Below are 14,550 nucleotides of genomic sequence, written 5' to 3'. Positions count from 1 at the left end.
GCTGCCATGACCTGGGCTTTCCCTGGGTGGCCTGGGGATGGGGTGGGGTCCCTGCACTCAGTGAGGGGGATCCTGCCTCAGAGTGGCCCACAGAGTCCATGGAGGGTCGCAGCTTCGGTCGGCCTCACACTGTATTCCTCCTCCATGTCTCTCTCTGCCTGCATGCATGTGTATCTGTGTGAGTTAGAGGCGGGGTTCACCTTCCCAGCAAGAATAAAGGCTGCCTCCAAGAGCACCTGGATCCTGACAGGCCGGGGGTAGAGGGGTCCAGCATTGCACCCCAACCTGCCCGGGGCTCACCAGGCAGCACTAACGGCCCCTTACCTGCAGCCTCCCAGGTGACCATTCTCTGTACCTTCTTCACCGTGGTGTTTGCCCTCTACCTGGCCCCTCTCACCATCTCTTCTCCCTGCATCATGGAGAAGAAGGACCTTGGCCCCAAGCCCGCCCTCATTGGCCACCGTGGGGCCCCCATGGTGAGTGCCATCTCAGGGTCCTAACAGCCCCATGGGGTGGGGTGCGATGGGGGAGACCTTCTTGGGAAATTGATATATGTAACAGTAGCAACCATCTGTAGCTTTTTGAGGGGAGGTGCATGGGAAGGATTGGTAAAAAGGCCGGGAGTGCTGGGATGGAAGCACATCTTGAAGCATCCTGAAGGCGTCTTCCTAAAAAGATTTCACTTTTGTCTTAAGTGCCCTGCAAAGATGCAGGAGGGTTTTAGGCCCAGGCTAGACCCAGGTGCAGGTTAGGAAGGTCCAGGAGACGGATGCTGAGTGTGGGGCCTGGGGGCTGCCACCAGGCATCAGGAGAACCCTCCAGGAGAGCTGGGAGGCAGCTCAGAGCCCACTGTGACAGTGAGTATGGCTGAACCGGCTTGAGTTGGAGAGAGAGGAAGGGGTCAAAGTCAGTGCCGCATTCTGCCACTGGGGCACCCCATGGCCCTGCAGGAGAGCTTCGGTGAGAGGGCAGGCTCCAGAGCCGTGCTGCCTGAGTTAGCATCCCGGCACAGCCCCTCACCAGCTGTGGGAGGCCCAACAGTTTCCATCTCTGTGCCTGGTTCCCTCGTCTTGTACCATAGGATTAGAGAGAGCACCTGCCGTGGGACTATGAGGAGCAGGAGGTAGCCTGTGTGCAGTGCCCAGATATGCATGTGGCGCACAGAAAGTAAGAGGTAGACACTGATGTTACCTTGGGCAGGGCCATCTGTCTGGACCAGGGTCTCTTCCTCCATGAAAGCCTTGAACCCTGGGCTTCTCAACAGAGGCAGTACCACTCCCACCCTGCTGAGGAGGCGGGGGGTGTGGGCACTTCCTGAGGGCTTGGCTTCCCAGTGTTTCAGGCTGTTGTGGGACCTCAGGGTAGTAAGGGGGCCTCACATAACTGCTTTAGAAGGAGGTGCTGGGTCTGCCAGGCTGCCACTCACTCTGGAAGTCTGGCCCCCTGCGTGTGGTGGGTGTTATTTTCTCAATAAGACTCCAGCCCCTGAGCCAGACTCCCGTGCTGACCCCAGCCCCTCCCAGAGGCAGCCAGTGGGGATCTGGATCTCGGGTCCAGTTTGGCCACATGCTGCCTGTGCATCTTGGAGGGGGTCACCAGTCCACTCTATGCCTCAAAGGTATGGATGCCCCTGCTGCTGGTTATTGTGAGGATCAGTTGGAGCCCAGCCTTCCCAGCAGGGACAGGGGAACTCTTCTGAGGGGCTCAGAATGACGGCCTCTCCTGTCTCCATGACTCAGATTACCATCTCCCGGGCTCCCTCCAGCGGCCAGGGGACACAAGTGGTATGCTGAAGCAGGAAGGTGGGTGTGTGAGGGGGCCCCAGTGAAGATGGTTTTCTTTAGTAGAAAAAGGTCAAATATATGTAGAAGTGGAGAAAAGCGTATAACAACTCACATAATGAAGAAGGATGTAATGAATCCAGTCCCATACTTACCAACATTTGGCCATTCTTGCTTCATCTGTCTGCTACTTTTTTTTCTGGGGTAGTAAAGCAAATCTTAGGCATCGCATCGTCTTACCCATAGGCACTTCAGGATATATCTGTACACATGAGGACTTTAGAAAGATACATAACCACAATGCTGTTATTACACCCAGCCAATATTAAGGATAATGATTCCTTAATATTATCTAAAATAGAATCCATGTTCAATTTCCCTTTATTGTCTCAAAAATATCTTTTTACAGTTTAGTTGTTAAAAATCAGGATCCAAATGCGGTCCGCAGCATGCATCTGGTTGGTGTGTCTCTGGAGTGCCTTTTGGTCTGTAACAATCCCCCCGCTGGGCTCGGTGGCTCATGCCTATAATCCCAGCACTTTGGGAGGCCAAGGCAGGCAGATCCCCTGAGGTCAGGAGTTCCAGACCAGCCTGACCAACATGGAAAAACCCCATCTCTACTAAAAATAGAACATTAGCTGGTGTGGTGGCACATGCCTGTAATCCCAGCTACTTAGGAGACTGAGACAGGAGAATCACTTGAACCCGGGAAGCAGAGGTTGCACTGAGCTGAGATTGCTCCATTGCACTCCAGCCTGGGCAACAAGAGTGAAACTCTGTCTCAAAAATAAATAAATAAATAAAAATCCCCCTCCCTTTTTTCCCTTAGGCTGTTTATTTGTCCTGAGAAACTGAGTCATTTGTCCTGTGGGATTTTTCACATTCTGCAACTGGGTGATCATGCCCTGGAGGTAGTTTTTGAGGGGCTGGCAAGGGTCCTCTCTGTGTGTCCCTGTGCATTGCCTTGGGGGTCTCTGACTCTGGGTCCACATGTCTGTGTGTGGTGGGCCCAAGTGTACATCTCTGTCTTTTTTTTTTTTTTTTTTTTTTTTTTTTTTTTGAGACGGAGTCTCGCTCTGTCGCCCAGGCTGGAGTGCTATGGCCAGGTCTCAGCTCACTGCAAGCTCCGCCTCCCGGGTTCCCGCCATTCTCCTGCCTCAGCCTCCCGAGTAGCTGGGACTACAGGTGCCCGCCACCTCGCCCGGCTAGTTTTTTGTATTTTTTTAGTAGAGACGGGGTTTCACCGTGTTCGCCAGGATGGTCTCGATCTCCTGACCTCGTGATCCGCCCGTCTCGGCCTCCCAAAGTGCTGGGATTACAGGCTTGAGCCACCGCGCCCGGCCAACATCTCTGTCTTGGAGACTGTGTGCCCCGGACGTGTTGTTCCTATGCAGACGCGGCCTGTCCCTGTGTGCGTAGGTGTACGTGTACTTTAATATTCGATTGCACTAACTCTGAAGCTAGGACTCTTTTTTAATAGTACTTGGAGTTGCTGTTTTATAAATCCAGGTCTCTTAACCATAGTGTCCTGCCCACCTGAGTAACTACCCCCCACCCCCATGCACAGCCTCCTAACAACAGAACCCCACTTGGACAGGCCTGAGGCAGGTGCAAGCTCTGAGATGGAGACTAAGAATTCACCCCAGCAACATGTATGCTTCTGGGGCCTTCCTGGAGTCCTGAGTCTGGCCAGGGAGGGCCAGGTTTCCACATCTTTCTCCAGGAGGCCAGCACCTAAGCCAGAGAGACCTTAACTGTGTCTAAAAGCTTCCAAAAAAGACTTTCCCCTTCCCAAACGCTTCCTCTGCCCTGAGGGTCTTCGTAACCCCTCCCAAGCTTCTGCTTTCTGCAGCCCCAGCCCATGCAGCAGGGAGCATGGACCCCTGTCAAGTGGTCACTGGTGGAAGGCCCGGCCACAGGATATTTAGAGATGGGTGGGATTGCACTGAGTCTGTGCCTCTGTCTTCATGCCTTTCTAGTCCTGCCCCCCCTGGGAGTGCCTCACACAGCCCACTGGTCTGGGAGACAGGTAACATGTCCTCCAAGAGTGCTGTGTGCCAGGGACAGGGGAAGAAAGAAACTCATTACAGAGACCCTGCTGTGTGCCCGGTCCTGGACTAGGGTCTCTGACATTTGTTATCTCACCTATGAGGTGGATAGTGTTAGCCCATTTTATAGCTAAAGAAACTGATGCCCCGGCTCTGTGTCTGGGAAGTGGAATTGCACCTTTTCAGTCTGTTCCAAAGCCCTCACCACTCCCTGGCTCCCCAGTGCTAGGCTGTGTCACAGAAGAGGGGAGTGGCTGGGGAACATCGCGGCCAGAGGGAGAGAAGGTAGGAATAGGATTGTCTTCAGTGGGAATGACTGAGATCAGCCATGGGAATCCTTCCCACCTCACCCCTTCACTGACAGGGGCGGGGATGGGGGGTGGGGTGTCCTCCCTCCCTTCTTCCCTGGGACCATCCCTCATGGGCCTGGGCTTAGCCCAATCCTTGGTTTGGTGCTGACCCCCAGTGGCAGCAAAGGGTATGACAGAGTCCTCAGATGAGATGGAATTAGGGAGGCTTAGAGCCCCAACTGTCCTAATTAGGCATAAGGACCCTCATGAATACACATCTCTAAGGGCACATGGGGAAACTGAGATCCACAGAGAAATATACCCAAAGTCAGAACAATAGCTAAAGGCAGAGTCAAGGCTAGAACCAGAGCCGGGTTGAGGAAGCTGAACTTCAGAGAAGCTGAGTGGGTGCCCAGGGTCACATAGCTACTCTGTGGAGGAACCAGAATTAGAACCAGGCCTCGCCCAGCCTCCTAACATGGAAGACTTCCCATTGGCTGGGGAGAGTACATCAGCTGAATCTTGGCTCTCCCTTCACCACCCCTTCTTCCCCAGCTGGCTCCAGAGCACACGCTCATGTCCTTCCGGAAGGCCCTCGAGCAGAAGTTGTATGGGCTCCAGGCTGACATTACCATCAGGTAGGTGTAGCGGAGGGGATATAGCTCCTCTAACCCCTCCCACACACATCAGCATCCACCTGGGTCTCTGCTGGAGGAACCTCTGGTCTCAGAGCCTCTGAGATGGGAGGAGGGGGGCTTAGATTATCCACAGCAGGGCAGGCACCCCGTTCCTGCAGACTCCAGGACGTAAAATAGAGGAAAGAACAAATGCTCTTGGTGCAAGCAGGAGCCCTGCCACAGAGCCACTTGAAGGGAAAAATAGATCTATATGGCTGTGTATGATAGAGCTCCAACACTCTCATGAGGGAAACAAAGCAAGTTGCAGAGTGATACAGTCACTGTGACCCCAGTTACGTTTTAAAAGACCACAAAAAAGTGACATATACACTTTCTCCCTGTACATATATAAGTAGATACTAGTATAAATGGCGGGAAGAATCCATACTAATCTCATAACAGGTTATCTGAGAAGAGAAGACGGGCAGGACTGTCATATATAGTTGTACAGGTTGTGTTCTGAACAAGGGCATCACATATATGAGGACATTGTTCCCAGTATAGACATAGAATTGTGTATTTATCACAACTTTCTAGCAGATGGTGGTAAAATGCCTTGAGGAACAGAGGGCACGGGTGCCTTTTACTTTTTCACACTAAGGCACCATATGAGCTATTGGCAACCCTGGTAGAGTAGACAAGGATTGGGGTCGGATGAAATTTGCCAAAGAGGTCTACATTTGCACTGTTCCCATCATAGCATCACAGGGATTTGGTTCCAAACCAGGTTCCACCACTTACAGGCTGTGGACCTTGAGCTAGACACTTCCCTCTCTTAGCCTCAGTTTCTCCATTATCAAATGAGGCAGCACCTACCTTCCAAGGCTGCTAAGAGAGTAGGTCCAGCTTTTTTCCCAGCCCGCCCTCCTTGGCAGTCCCCACCCCCATCTGACCCTCACAGAGAGCCAGAAGGCGTTGGCCCTTCAGGGTCACCCACCAGCCCACTGTCTTCCCTGTGCAGATGGGGAGACTGAGGCCCAGAGAGCGGCAGCCCAGCCGGGATCCTGTGCTGGATGGGGAGGACTGTGTGGGGTGACGATCATTGGTGGGCAGGTGAGGGATCTGGGGGGTCAGTGACTCGACGGCCCCACCCTCCCTGCAGCCTGGACGGCGTGCCCTTCCTCATGCACGACGCCACCCTGCGGCGCACCACCAACGTGGAGGAGGAGTTCCCAGAGCTGGCCCGCAGGCCTGCCTCCATGCTCAACTGGACCACCCTGCAGAGACTCAATGCTGGCCAGTGGTTCCTGAAGGTCTGGCTGCACCTGACCCCAATCTTAGGCATGGAAAACACCAGCAGGGATTGCAAGGAGTGAGATGCAAGGGTGGCCATCAGCTCCGAGACCCCCACTCACAGGGCTTTCCCGACCTCCACCCAAGCTGCTTAGTGGCCTCCTGGGCTTCCTGCCACTGCTGCCAGATCTCGTGGTTGTCACTGCTTGTTCTGGGTCCGTTTCCCTTACTATAAAAGGTTGACAGGGACGAGAGCAGTAAATAGAATTGTTAACTCTGTAAAACTCTAGAGAGGGGTTGGCTTTCTGGTCTGAAATGCTCTAGAAGGAGAAATGCCGTGGGTCTGGGCACGATTCCAAGTAAGCTGCCCTCCGTCCTCTTGCTAAGCAGGGTGTGGGGAAGAAAGGTGAGGGCTGGGGCCTCCTACAGCCTCCACATGGCCACAGCCATCAATCTGCTAACCCCAGCAGCCTCTGGCAGCCCAGGGGTCTCCACGCTCGGTTGCCAGAAGGGTATGTGGGGGCCCCCAAAGGGCTGATGATGCAGCCATGTGTGTGTCCCTATCCCTGCCAGACTGACCCCTTCTGGACAGCCAGCTCCCTGTCACCCTCCGATCACAGAGAGGCCCAGAACCAGTCCATCTGCAGCCTGGCAGAGCTCCTGGAGCTGGCCAAGGGCAATGCCACACTGCTGCTCAACCTGCGTGACCCACCCCGGGAGCACCCGTACCGCAACAGTTTCCTCAACGTGACTCTGGAGGCCGTGCTGCACTCTGGCTTCCCCCAGCACCAGGTGAGGCCCTGCAGCGCAGCTCTGCTCCCGGGAGCTCTGGCCTGGCTAGAGCCCTGCTGCTGCATAGCCTCTCCCTGTTGCACTCCGGACTTCAGCTTTCTCGTTTGTAAAATGGGGATCACACACCCCTTACTTCCCTGGCAGGGTCATCATGGGACAAGAGGAAAACAAGAAAACACCTTAAAATGTATAAAGGTCCAGGCTGTCAAGTTATTTCAGTGAAGTGTTGCCCTGTTGTGTGGTGTAATAATTTGGGACCAGAGAAATCTGACATCAGTTTAGGACAGCACACTAAGTGCTAGTGGCCATGTGCAGAGTAGTGGCTGTTTGGGTTTTCCCTCCCGTACTAGCAGCGGGCCAGAAGGGAAGCTTCCTGAGTTGCTCCCAGTGCGCTTTGCAGCCTTGGCTGGGACTGAGTCCTGCCCTGCTAATGACTGCATCTAAGCTTTCACTGCCTGCCAGGTCCCGTCTCTCAACCCCACGGGTGCTCTAGGAGGGGTAGCTACTCTTACCCATTGTGCAGAAGAGAAGTCCGAGGCTGCTTCTCTCCTGCCTGCAGGTCATGTGGCTGCCTAGCAGGCAGAGGCCCCTGGTGCGGAAGGTGGCTCCCGGCTTCCAGCAGACATCGGGCTCCAAGGAGGCGGTCACCAGCCTGCGGAGAGGCCACATCCAACGGCTGAACTTGCGCTACACTCAGGTGTCCCGCCAGGAGCTCAGGTGCCTGCCCTGACCCAGGCTCCTCCAGGAGAGGGTGGGACTGAGTCTCTCTCAGTCCTGCCACCACCGCCCCACAAAACACACACACAGTTGGGCAGAGGGATGGGCACACAGAGGAATCGGGCACACATGGTTCAAAGACGACAGGGTATGTCAGGCAGACCCGGGCTTGTCCCCAAGCTTGGCCCTCTGGAGCCGACGTTCCGTCCCCCGGGCATGGCTGTGAAGTGGTGAAGAGGACATGCTTTACCAGCCCTCACACTGGGCCCGGAGCTGCCAGAGTCCACATGCTGACCCACCTCTCCCCTGCCTCACAGGGACTACGCGTCCTGGAACCTGAGTGTGAACCTCTACACAGTCAATGCACCGTGGCTCTTCTCCCTGCTGTGGTGTGCGGGGGTCCCATCCGTCACCTCTGACAACTCCCACACCCTGTCCCAGGTGCCTTCCCCCCTCTGGATCATGGTGAGTCGGGGGGCAGAGGGCACCTGGGGGGCAGTGCTGGAGCTGCCTATGGCCTGCCCTGACCACTCAGCAAGCTCTGTGCTTGGGGCTGTCCCTGGGAGGTCTCTGGCTTGGTGGGAAGTCTGTGGTGGGGGTGCAGGCTTGAGGCATGAGGATTTCATGGCATCTGGGATCTGCACTAAGGTATTGGGAGGACCCTGGGCCTGATCCACAGGGAGAAAAGCATCAGTAAGGGCTCTAGAGAAGTAAAGAGCTGCTTGGGTTTCTTTGGTTTGGAGGGTAACAACAGGACTGGAATAGGAAGCATTGACTGGGCGCGGGGCTCACACCTATAATCCCAGCATTTCGGGAAGCAGAGGCAGGATGATGACTGGAGCCCGGGAGTACAAGACTAGCCTGGGCAACATAGTGAGACCCTGTCTCTACAAAATAATAATAATAATAATAATTTGCTGGCCATGGTGGCACACACCTGTAGTCCTAGCTACTTGGTAGGCTGCAGTGGGAGGATTGCTTGAGCCCAGGAGGTCCAGGCTGCAGTGAGCTGTGATCACTCCAGCCTGGGTGACAAAGTGAGACCCTGTCTCAAAAAATAAAAATAAAAAAGAATAGGGAACATTAAAATTTGCTCAGAGAACAGCAAGTAAAACAATATTTTAGCTGGTTGACTGCGCACCTGCAGATAGGTGGTGGCTCCACTGCCACCTCCCTGAGCATGCAGAAGGCAGATGGAGGGTATCCTTATGGCTGAGAGAATGCAGTGCCAATGAATCAGACCTAAGATGTGGATGGTTCTGTGGGAGAGGAGGGTGAAGGGAAGGCAGCCTGGGGAAAGGGGCAAGACCGATGGGATGAGAGTCAGGAGGGAGGGAGGAGCAGGGTCACTGTCTTTTAGTATCTGGCTCCTGCTTTGAGGCCGCTGGACACACAGACCCTGCAGGCCTAGCACATGCCCCCTCTGCCCTTAGCACCATACAGTCCCCTCCTACCCTGAGAGTGCACACATGTACACATACACGCCCCGGCCCCCAGGCCCATAGAGCCCGGAGCTCACACCTGCAAAATGTAATCTTCAGCCCCCAGACCCCCTCAGAGTCCTCCCTTGCCCTTCGCCAGTGGCCATGTGGGGTCCTCTGGTCCACGGACCCTCAGTCTGGAGCCTCAGTCTGGACTGGCCGTGACTGGAAGTTGGCCTCGGGCCGTCTGTCCACAGCCCCCGGACGAGTACTGTCTCATGTGGGTCACTGCCGACCTGGTCTCCTTCACCCTCATCGTGGGCATCTTCGTGCTCCAAAAGTGAGTAGGATCTGACCACTTCCGTGGCCATCCCTACCCTACAGCAGGCCCAGCCCCTACCCCAGCCAGGTGAACCTGCTCCTGAGCCCTGGGCCCTCAGCCAGGAGCGGGCCTGACCAGGGGAGAAGGAAGGACCCTGGTGGCCCCATCCTGCCTCAGACAGAGGCTGGGTGGCTTCTGGAATGAACTTGCAGCTGGGAGCGCAGAGCCAAGCTCCGCCTTGAGTGGCTGTGTGGGCTTAGGTGAATTTCAGTTCCTCTCCAGGCTGGCCTGCTCATCCGTTAGCCAGGGCATGGGTTCCCACCAGCCCTCAGCAAGATAGCTGGGGTGTGCTCAAAGTGGGGAGGTGTGGTTGGTCCCAGGGAGGGTCTAGGGCCAGCCCGGGGCCCCCACCCAGCCAGGAACCAAGGGGCTGGGATTTTGTTCTTTACTGACGTTCTCTCTCTGTCCCATCCTGCTCTGATCGGCGCATGTCCCTCCTCTCTCCCCCTCCCCCTCTCTCTGCTGCACTCTGGCATCTCACAGCTATCACTTGATCAGGTAATTCTGGTGTGGTCTTCCTCCTCCTCCTCCTGTTCCTCTTTCTCCCTCTTGCCATCCCCTTCTCCAGTTCTGTCTAAAAACCCGCCGTGCACCAAACCCTGTGCCTGGGTCACCTCGCAGACACCGCCCTTGCCTGAAGCCTCCCTTACCCCTGCAATCCTCTTTTCTGCTCCTGCCGTCCCACTGCCGTGTGTGTCCCTCTGCTCCCTGTTCCTACGGCCGTTTCTGCAGGTGGGGACCAGTGTTTCCTTGACAGCTTCCTGACCTGGCCTCTCTGTGCACCAAAGTGTCTCCCTCTGGAGGAGGGGACCCTACCTGGGCACCGGCATCCCCCTGCCTCTGGCCCACTCACCGGGGTCTTCACCACTTGTCCAGGGCAGACCCTACCAAGTTTCTGCCTCTCTCTTCCCATCTTCTCCCTCCCTGGCTCTGCCTCTCCCGCTGTTCACTCTTCCTGTTTACCTTTCTCTGCCTCTCCCATCTCTTTCTCTCTCTTCTTTACATTCTATCTGTGACACCCATCCCTGCTTTGCTCCCCCCACACACAGCCTTTTTCTTGTTCCCCTGAGAGGACCCCACAGTGGCTGAGCTTCCTGTTCTGGATGTGCCTAGCCAAGAGACCCTGGCCTGACACCGTCCTGGGTTTTGACGTGAATTTCCAGGATGAGACCTAGACTCAGGGACCCAAGTCTCCCTTCGTCTAGTGCCTTAGCCCCTCCTGGGTCAGGCAGCTTCACCAACCAGCTTCTAGGAGGAGACGCTGTGTCTGGCTATGGGACACTCCCTGAGTCATTCCTCTGTCCACCCAGTTGACCAGCATCCACACACACCGGCTGCTGGTGCTGGTGCTGTGTCTGCAGCAGGAGTTGGGCCTTCTCACGCGGAGCCGAGCGTGTCAGGGAGGCTGCCCCATGGTGATTCAGCCACTGGCACAGACATGCTGGGTTTGCTCAGACACAGCCAGGGCAGTGTCATTGTCTCCTGGGGATCAGGAGAGGCCTGATGGAGGAAGGGACCCTGGGGGACAAGGCCAGGGGAGGATACCATTTCCCTGCGGACCTTATTCTTCCATTCATTCGCTCAACAAGTACAGGTCAGGCGGCCAGGACACGGCAGGCGTTGATGGTGCTGGGGCACAGCGATGAACAGAGAGAGATTTGCTCACTGCCCTCAACGATTCATAGGGCAGCCAGCCACGCCAGGGTGTCTGTGCTACCCCCCGCCTCCTGCTTTCCCCTTGTCTGCCTGCTCTGTTCATCCATCCATCCACCTGTCCATCTGTCTGTCCGCTTCTGCTGCGCTGACCCCATCTAGTAACTCACAATTGGTTTCTTGTGGAGTCTTGACTCCCTCCATCCCCCAAGCAGGGTTCAGTCCCTGAGACAGCTGGGTTCTTGTTCCCAAGCTGATCACCCACTCCTCTTGGTGGGGACAAGGGTGAGAGTTCAGTGATCCTTCTGCCTAGATCCCAGGAAAGGTCTAAGTTCAGAGGTCAGGAAACTGGGGCTAGTTCAGAGGAATGACAATAGTGAAGACAGTGGCCTGGGCTGGGCTCAGAAACATGAGTCCTTTCCACTTAGTGCCTGGTCCCTGTATGCCCTGTATGCATGCTCCACCTCCCAGCCCACTCTTGAGTAATTTTACCTTGCACCTGTCTCAGCCGTCAGGGGGATTCATGCTGTGACCTCCCTCCCCAGTAGGACTGTCAGGACAGAGCAGCAGCTGGCCCCACTCCAAGTCACTCTAACCCCCTTGCCTTGGGAACCTGTGCAGACCAGCTCTGGGCAAAGCCCCCTACCACCTGGCCCCACCCCCCTGCTTTCCTTCCCTCCCTCTCAGGGGGTCTCCCCAGTAGCTTCGCTTAGCCTGGTCATGGTGGTAGAGTTGTAAGAGACATCAGCTGGACTCCCTGAGATTGGTGTGTGCCCCAGCTTAGGTCAGCAGTCATGCCTACTAAGCTCCTCCTGCTCCCAAATCTGTCCCATTCAAAGAGAGCCAGGTGCATTACTGGGGACACCTGAGACAGAACTAACCAACTCTAGTCCTGGGCCAGGGCTGCTCACTGACGGCTCTGGAGGTAAAAGGGAGGCCGGGAAGCCCTGGCCGAGAGTCAGTAGGCTCTGATTTGAGCCCCAACTCTGCTCTCTCTCTGGGCTTATTTCCCCCTTGTACAGTGGGACAAGAGTCCTGCTGGTCTCTCAGGCCACATCCAGAGAGGCTCTGGAAGTAGGCAGGGTCCCTGCTCCAAGGCAGGAGTGAGGAGGGACCTGATGCCCACGGGGCCATCTCTGCAGGTGGCGCCTGGGTGGCATACGAAGCTACAACCCTGAGCAGATCATGCTGAGCGCTGCAGTGCGCCGGACCAGCCGGGACGTCAGCATCATGAAGGAGAAGCTCATTTTCTCAGGTACACAGCCCTGCAGACAGGTGGAGGCAGGCCCTGGGCCCAGCTTTCTGCACCCCCACATGCAAACAGATGTGTATGCGCACACATTCACGTGCGGCACATACGGGTAGGGACAAGGGCACAGATATACATAAACCCACCGGGATTATACCCACACACATACAAAGGCATAAGTACATGTGTGAAAACACACACCCCCACACACAGTCATCCACTCTGTCATCCACCATGGCTCGGTGTCAGTGCCATGGTTGGTGGGCAGGGGTGGGGTAGGGAGAGGAGTCTGTTTTGAAGGCCCGTCCCCCTTTGCCTGATTCATACTTGGATCCTACAATATTGGCCTCACCCTTGCTCTTTGCCAGTCCCTGTCAACATTCCCAGTCTGATGGAAGCAGCAGCTACGTAAACAGAGGCATGGAAAGTCGAGTTCCTGCGATGGCAGTGCTGTGGGGGAGGGCGTGGTCAGAGCTGCCTGGGCAGTGAGGAATGCCTTGGGTGCCTGATACACTGAGATGGGGAGGATGCAGAGGAGGTGCCTGGGTAATGGCTTCAAGTTGAGGGCAGAGCGAGCTGAGGGAAGGAAGGGCATTCCAGGTGGGCACGGCATGTGCGCAGAGGCGGCAAGGGAGCACTGCTTGCCTGGGCACCAAGAATGAAGAGTCCCTCTATTGGGCCGAACTCCACTCAGCAGAGCTTTCTTGAGCCTCAGATCCGTGCCCAGCACTCTACCAGGCCCTGGGGACATAGATGCCCAGAACCCACCCTGGGCAACCATACAGAATGTGGCCAGGGCAGAGGGAAGCAGGGGCTGGGGTTGCCATGAGGAGGCCCCAACCCGGCCCAGGGCTCTGATGAGGCTCCCAGGAGGCTGAGTGACAGATGAGAAGACTTGAGCCAGACAGTAGGAAAAGGAGGTGGTGTTGGGGCAGCCACTCCTAAGAGAGGGGCCAACACACGCAAAGGCCCTGAGGAGAGTGGACACATGGGTGCCAAGCTCAGGGACACAGGTGGTTTTCTGTGACTGCAAAGTGAAGTCCCAGGGGACAGCAGATGAAGGTGAAGCTAGAGTGCTCGGCAGATACCAAAGGGGCCTTGAGTGCCAGGCTCAATGTCGACCTGAGCCCAGTGGTTTCATCAGCCTCCAAGTGCCCAGCTGGGTGGTACAGCCTTCCCGCCCCATCTGTCACCCATCCTTATGACTGCCTCCTCCCTGACTCACATTCTGTCTCCCTCTGGCCCCGCAGAAATCAGCGATGGTGTAGAGGTCTCCGATGTGCTCTCCGTATGTTCAGACAACAGTTATGACACATATGCCAACAGCACCGCCACCCCTGTGGGCCCCCGAGGGGGTGGCAGCCGCGCCAAGACCCTCACAGAGCGGAGTGGGCGTTAGCTGAAGACATGTCTCCCACCTGTACCTGACACAGAAGCCAGGGGAGCCTAGGAGAGCTGATGGAAGCGTGTCTGAACTCGGAGTGCTCTGGAAGCTGGCTCCACAGCCTCCTTGTGGCTCCAGCCCCTTGTCAGCCGCAGCCTCTCTTGAGGGGGACTCCCGTGTCCCCCTGAGGCCCAGCTGGACCAGGACTCCAGCCTCTCAGATGCCCCTGCAGGCCTGGGGCTCCTTCTGGGTGGTGCGGGGCCTAGGGCTTGGGCCCCTCTTCTGAGGCCCTCTCCTATATCCTGACTTGGAAGCTTTGATGGGTCATGGGCCATGCCATGCCCCCTGTGGCAATGGAGGGTGCAGATGCTCACCTGTGCCATCTGTCCTCCTATCCGTGCCCCGAGGCACTTGAATTCTGTTTTTATCCTGCCCCAAGGGCCTGGGCCGGGCCTCTACCCGAAGCAACTCTGCTCTTCCTGTCAGTCTCAAAGCACAAGGAGGTTCGGCCCAGGAGGAAGCCAGCTGCAGTGTGGAGACACGTCCTCCTCCCCAGTCCACCTCATGCCACCACCAACCCCCTGTCCCAGGAGCAGACCTGAGCCACATTCCCCAGGAGCAGCTGGAGATGGCCAGAAGAGTGAGCTCAGGGCTACTGGATCCTATGCCGAAGTGTCCAGCAGACCTCAGGGCAGAAGAGTCCCCTAACCCAGGAGTCCACAGACTGATTTAACCTCAGGTTCCCACATCAGTGGCCACAGGGCAGGGCCCACCTGGTAAAAGTGTTCTGGACATGGTCAGGGTGGGTGTGTGGCTAAGTAGGCCTGCACAGAGGGAACCCAAGGGGCTCGGCCAATGTGATTAAAGCTGCCATCTTGATGTGTGTTGTCTCTGAATTGCCAGCAGGAGGGTGGGGACAAGTG

At 56.3% G+C, this 14,550-nt stretch overlaps 1 protein-coding gene across 5 annotated transcripts in view; it reads left to right on the top strand.

The window, feature by feature from the left end:
* GDPD5 (glycerophosphodiester phosphodiesterase domain containing 5) overlaps positions 1-14,506 on the top strand; it is a 92,057-nt gene extending 77,551 nt beyond the window's left edge. For 4 of the 5 annotated variants that reach the window (XM_050756184.1, XM_050756178.1, XM_050756179.1 and 1 more), the window contains 10 exons: positions 331-476; positions 4,675-4,757; positions 5,899-6,049; positions 6,603-6,821; positions 7,381-7,538; positions 7,856-8,003; positions 9,217-9,299; positions 9,825-9,839; positions 12,137-12,249; positions 13,494-13,878. In XM_050756184.1, coding sequence (XP_050612141.1) covers positions 331-476; positions 4,675-4,757; positions 5,899-6,049; positions 6,603-6,821; positions 7,381-7,538; positions 7,856-8,003; positions 9,217-9,299; positions 9,825-9,839; positions 12,137-12,249; positions 13,494-13,642 — 1,265 coding nt within the window. In that variant the 3' untranslated portion in view covers positions 13,643-13,878. Of the gene's footprint in view, positions 1-330; positions 477-4,674; positions 4,758-5,898; positions 6,050-6,602; positions 6,822-7,380; positions 7,539-7,855; positions 8,004-9,216; positions 9,300-9,824; positions 9,840-12,136; positions 12,250-13,493 lie in introns of all 5 variants that reach the window. The other variant, XM_050756183.1, reaches the window with a different exon arrangement.
* The last annotated feature ends 44 nt before the right edge of the window (positions 14,507-14,550 follow it).

The sequence above is a fragment of the Macaca thibetana genome, chromosome 14, assembly GCF_024542745.1.
Source record: "Macaca thibetana thibetana isolate TM-01 chromosome 14, ASM2454274v1, whole genome shotgun sequence".
Taxonomy (NCBI): Eukaryota; Metazoa; Chordata; class Mammalia; order Primates; family Cercopithecidae; genus Macaca; species Macaca thibetana.
This window is presented reverse-complemented; position numbering and strand designations above follow the sequence as displayed.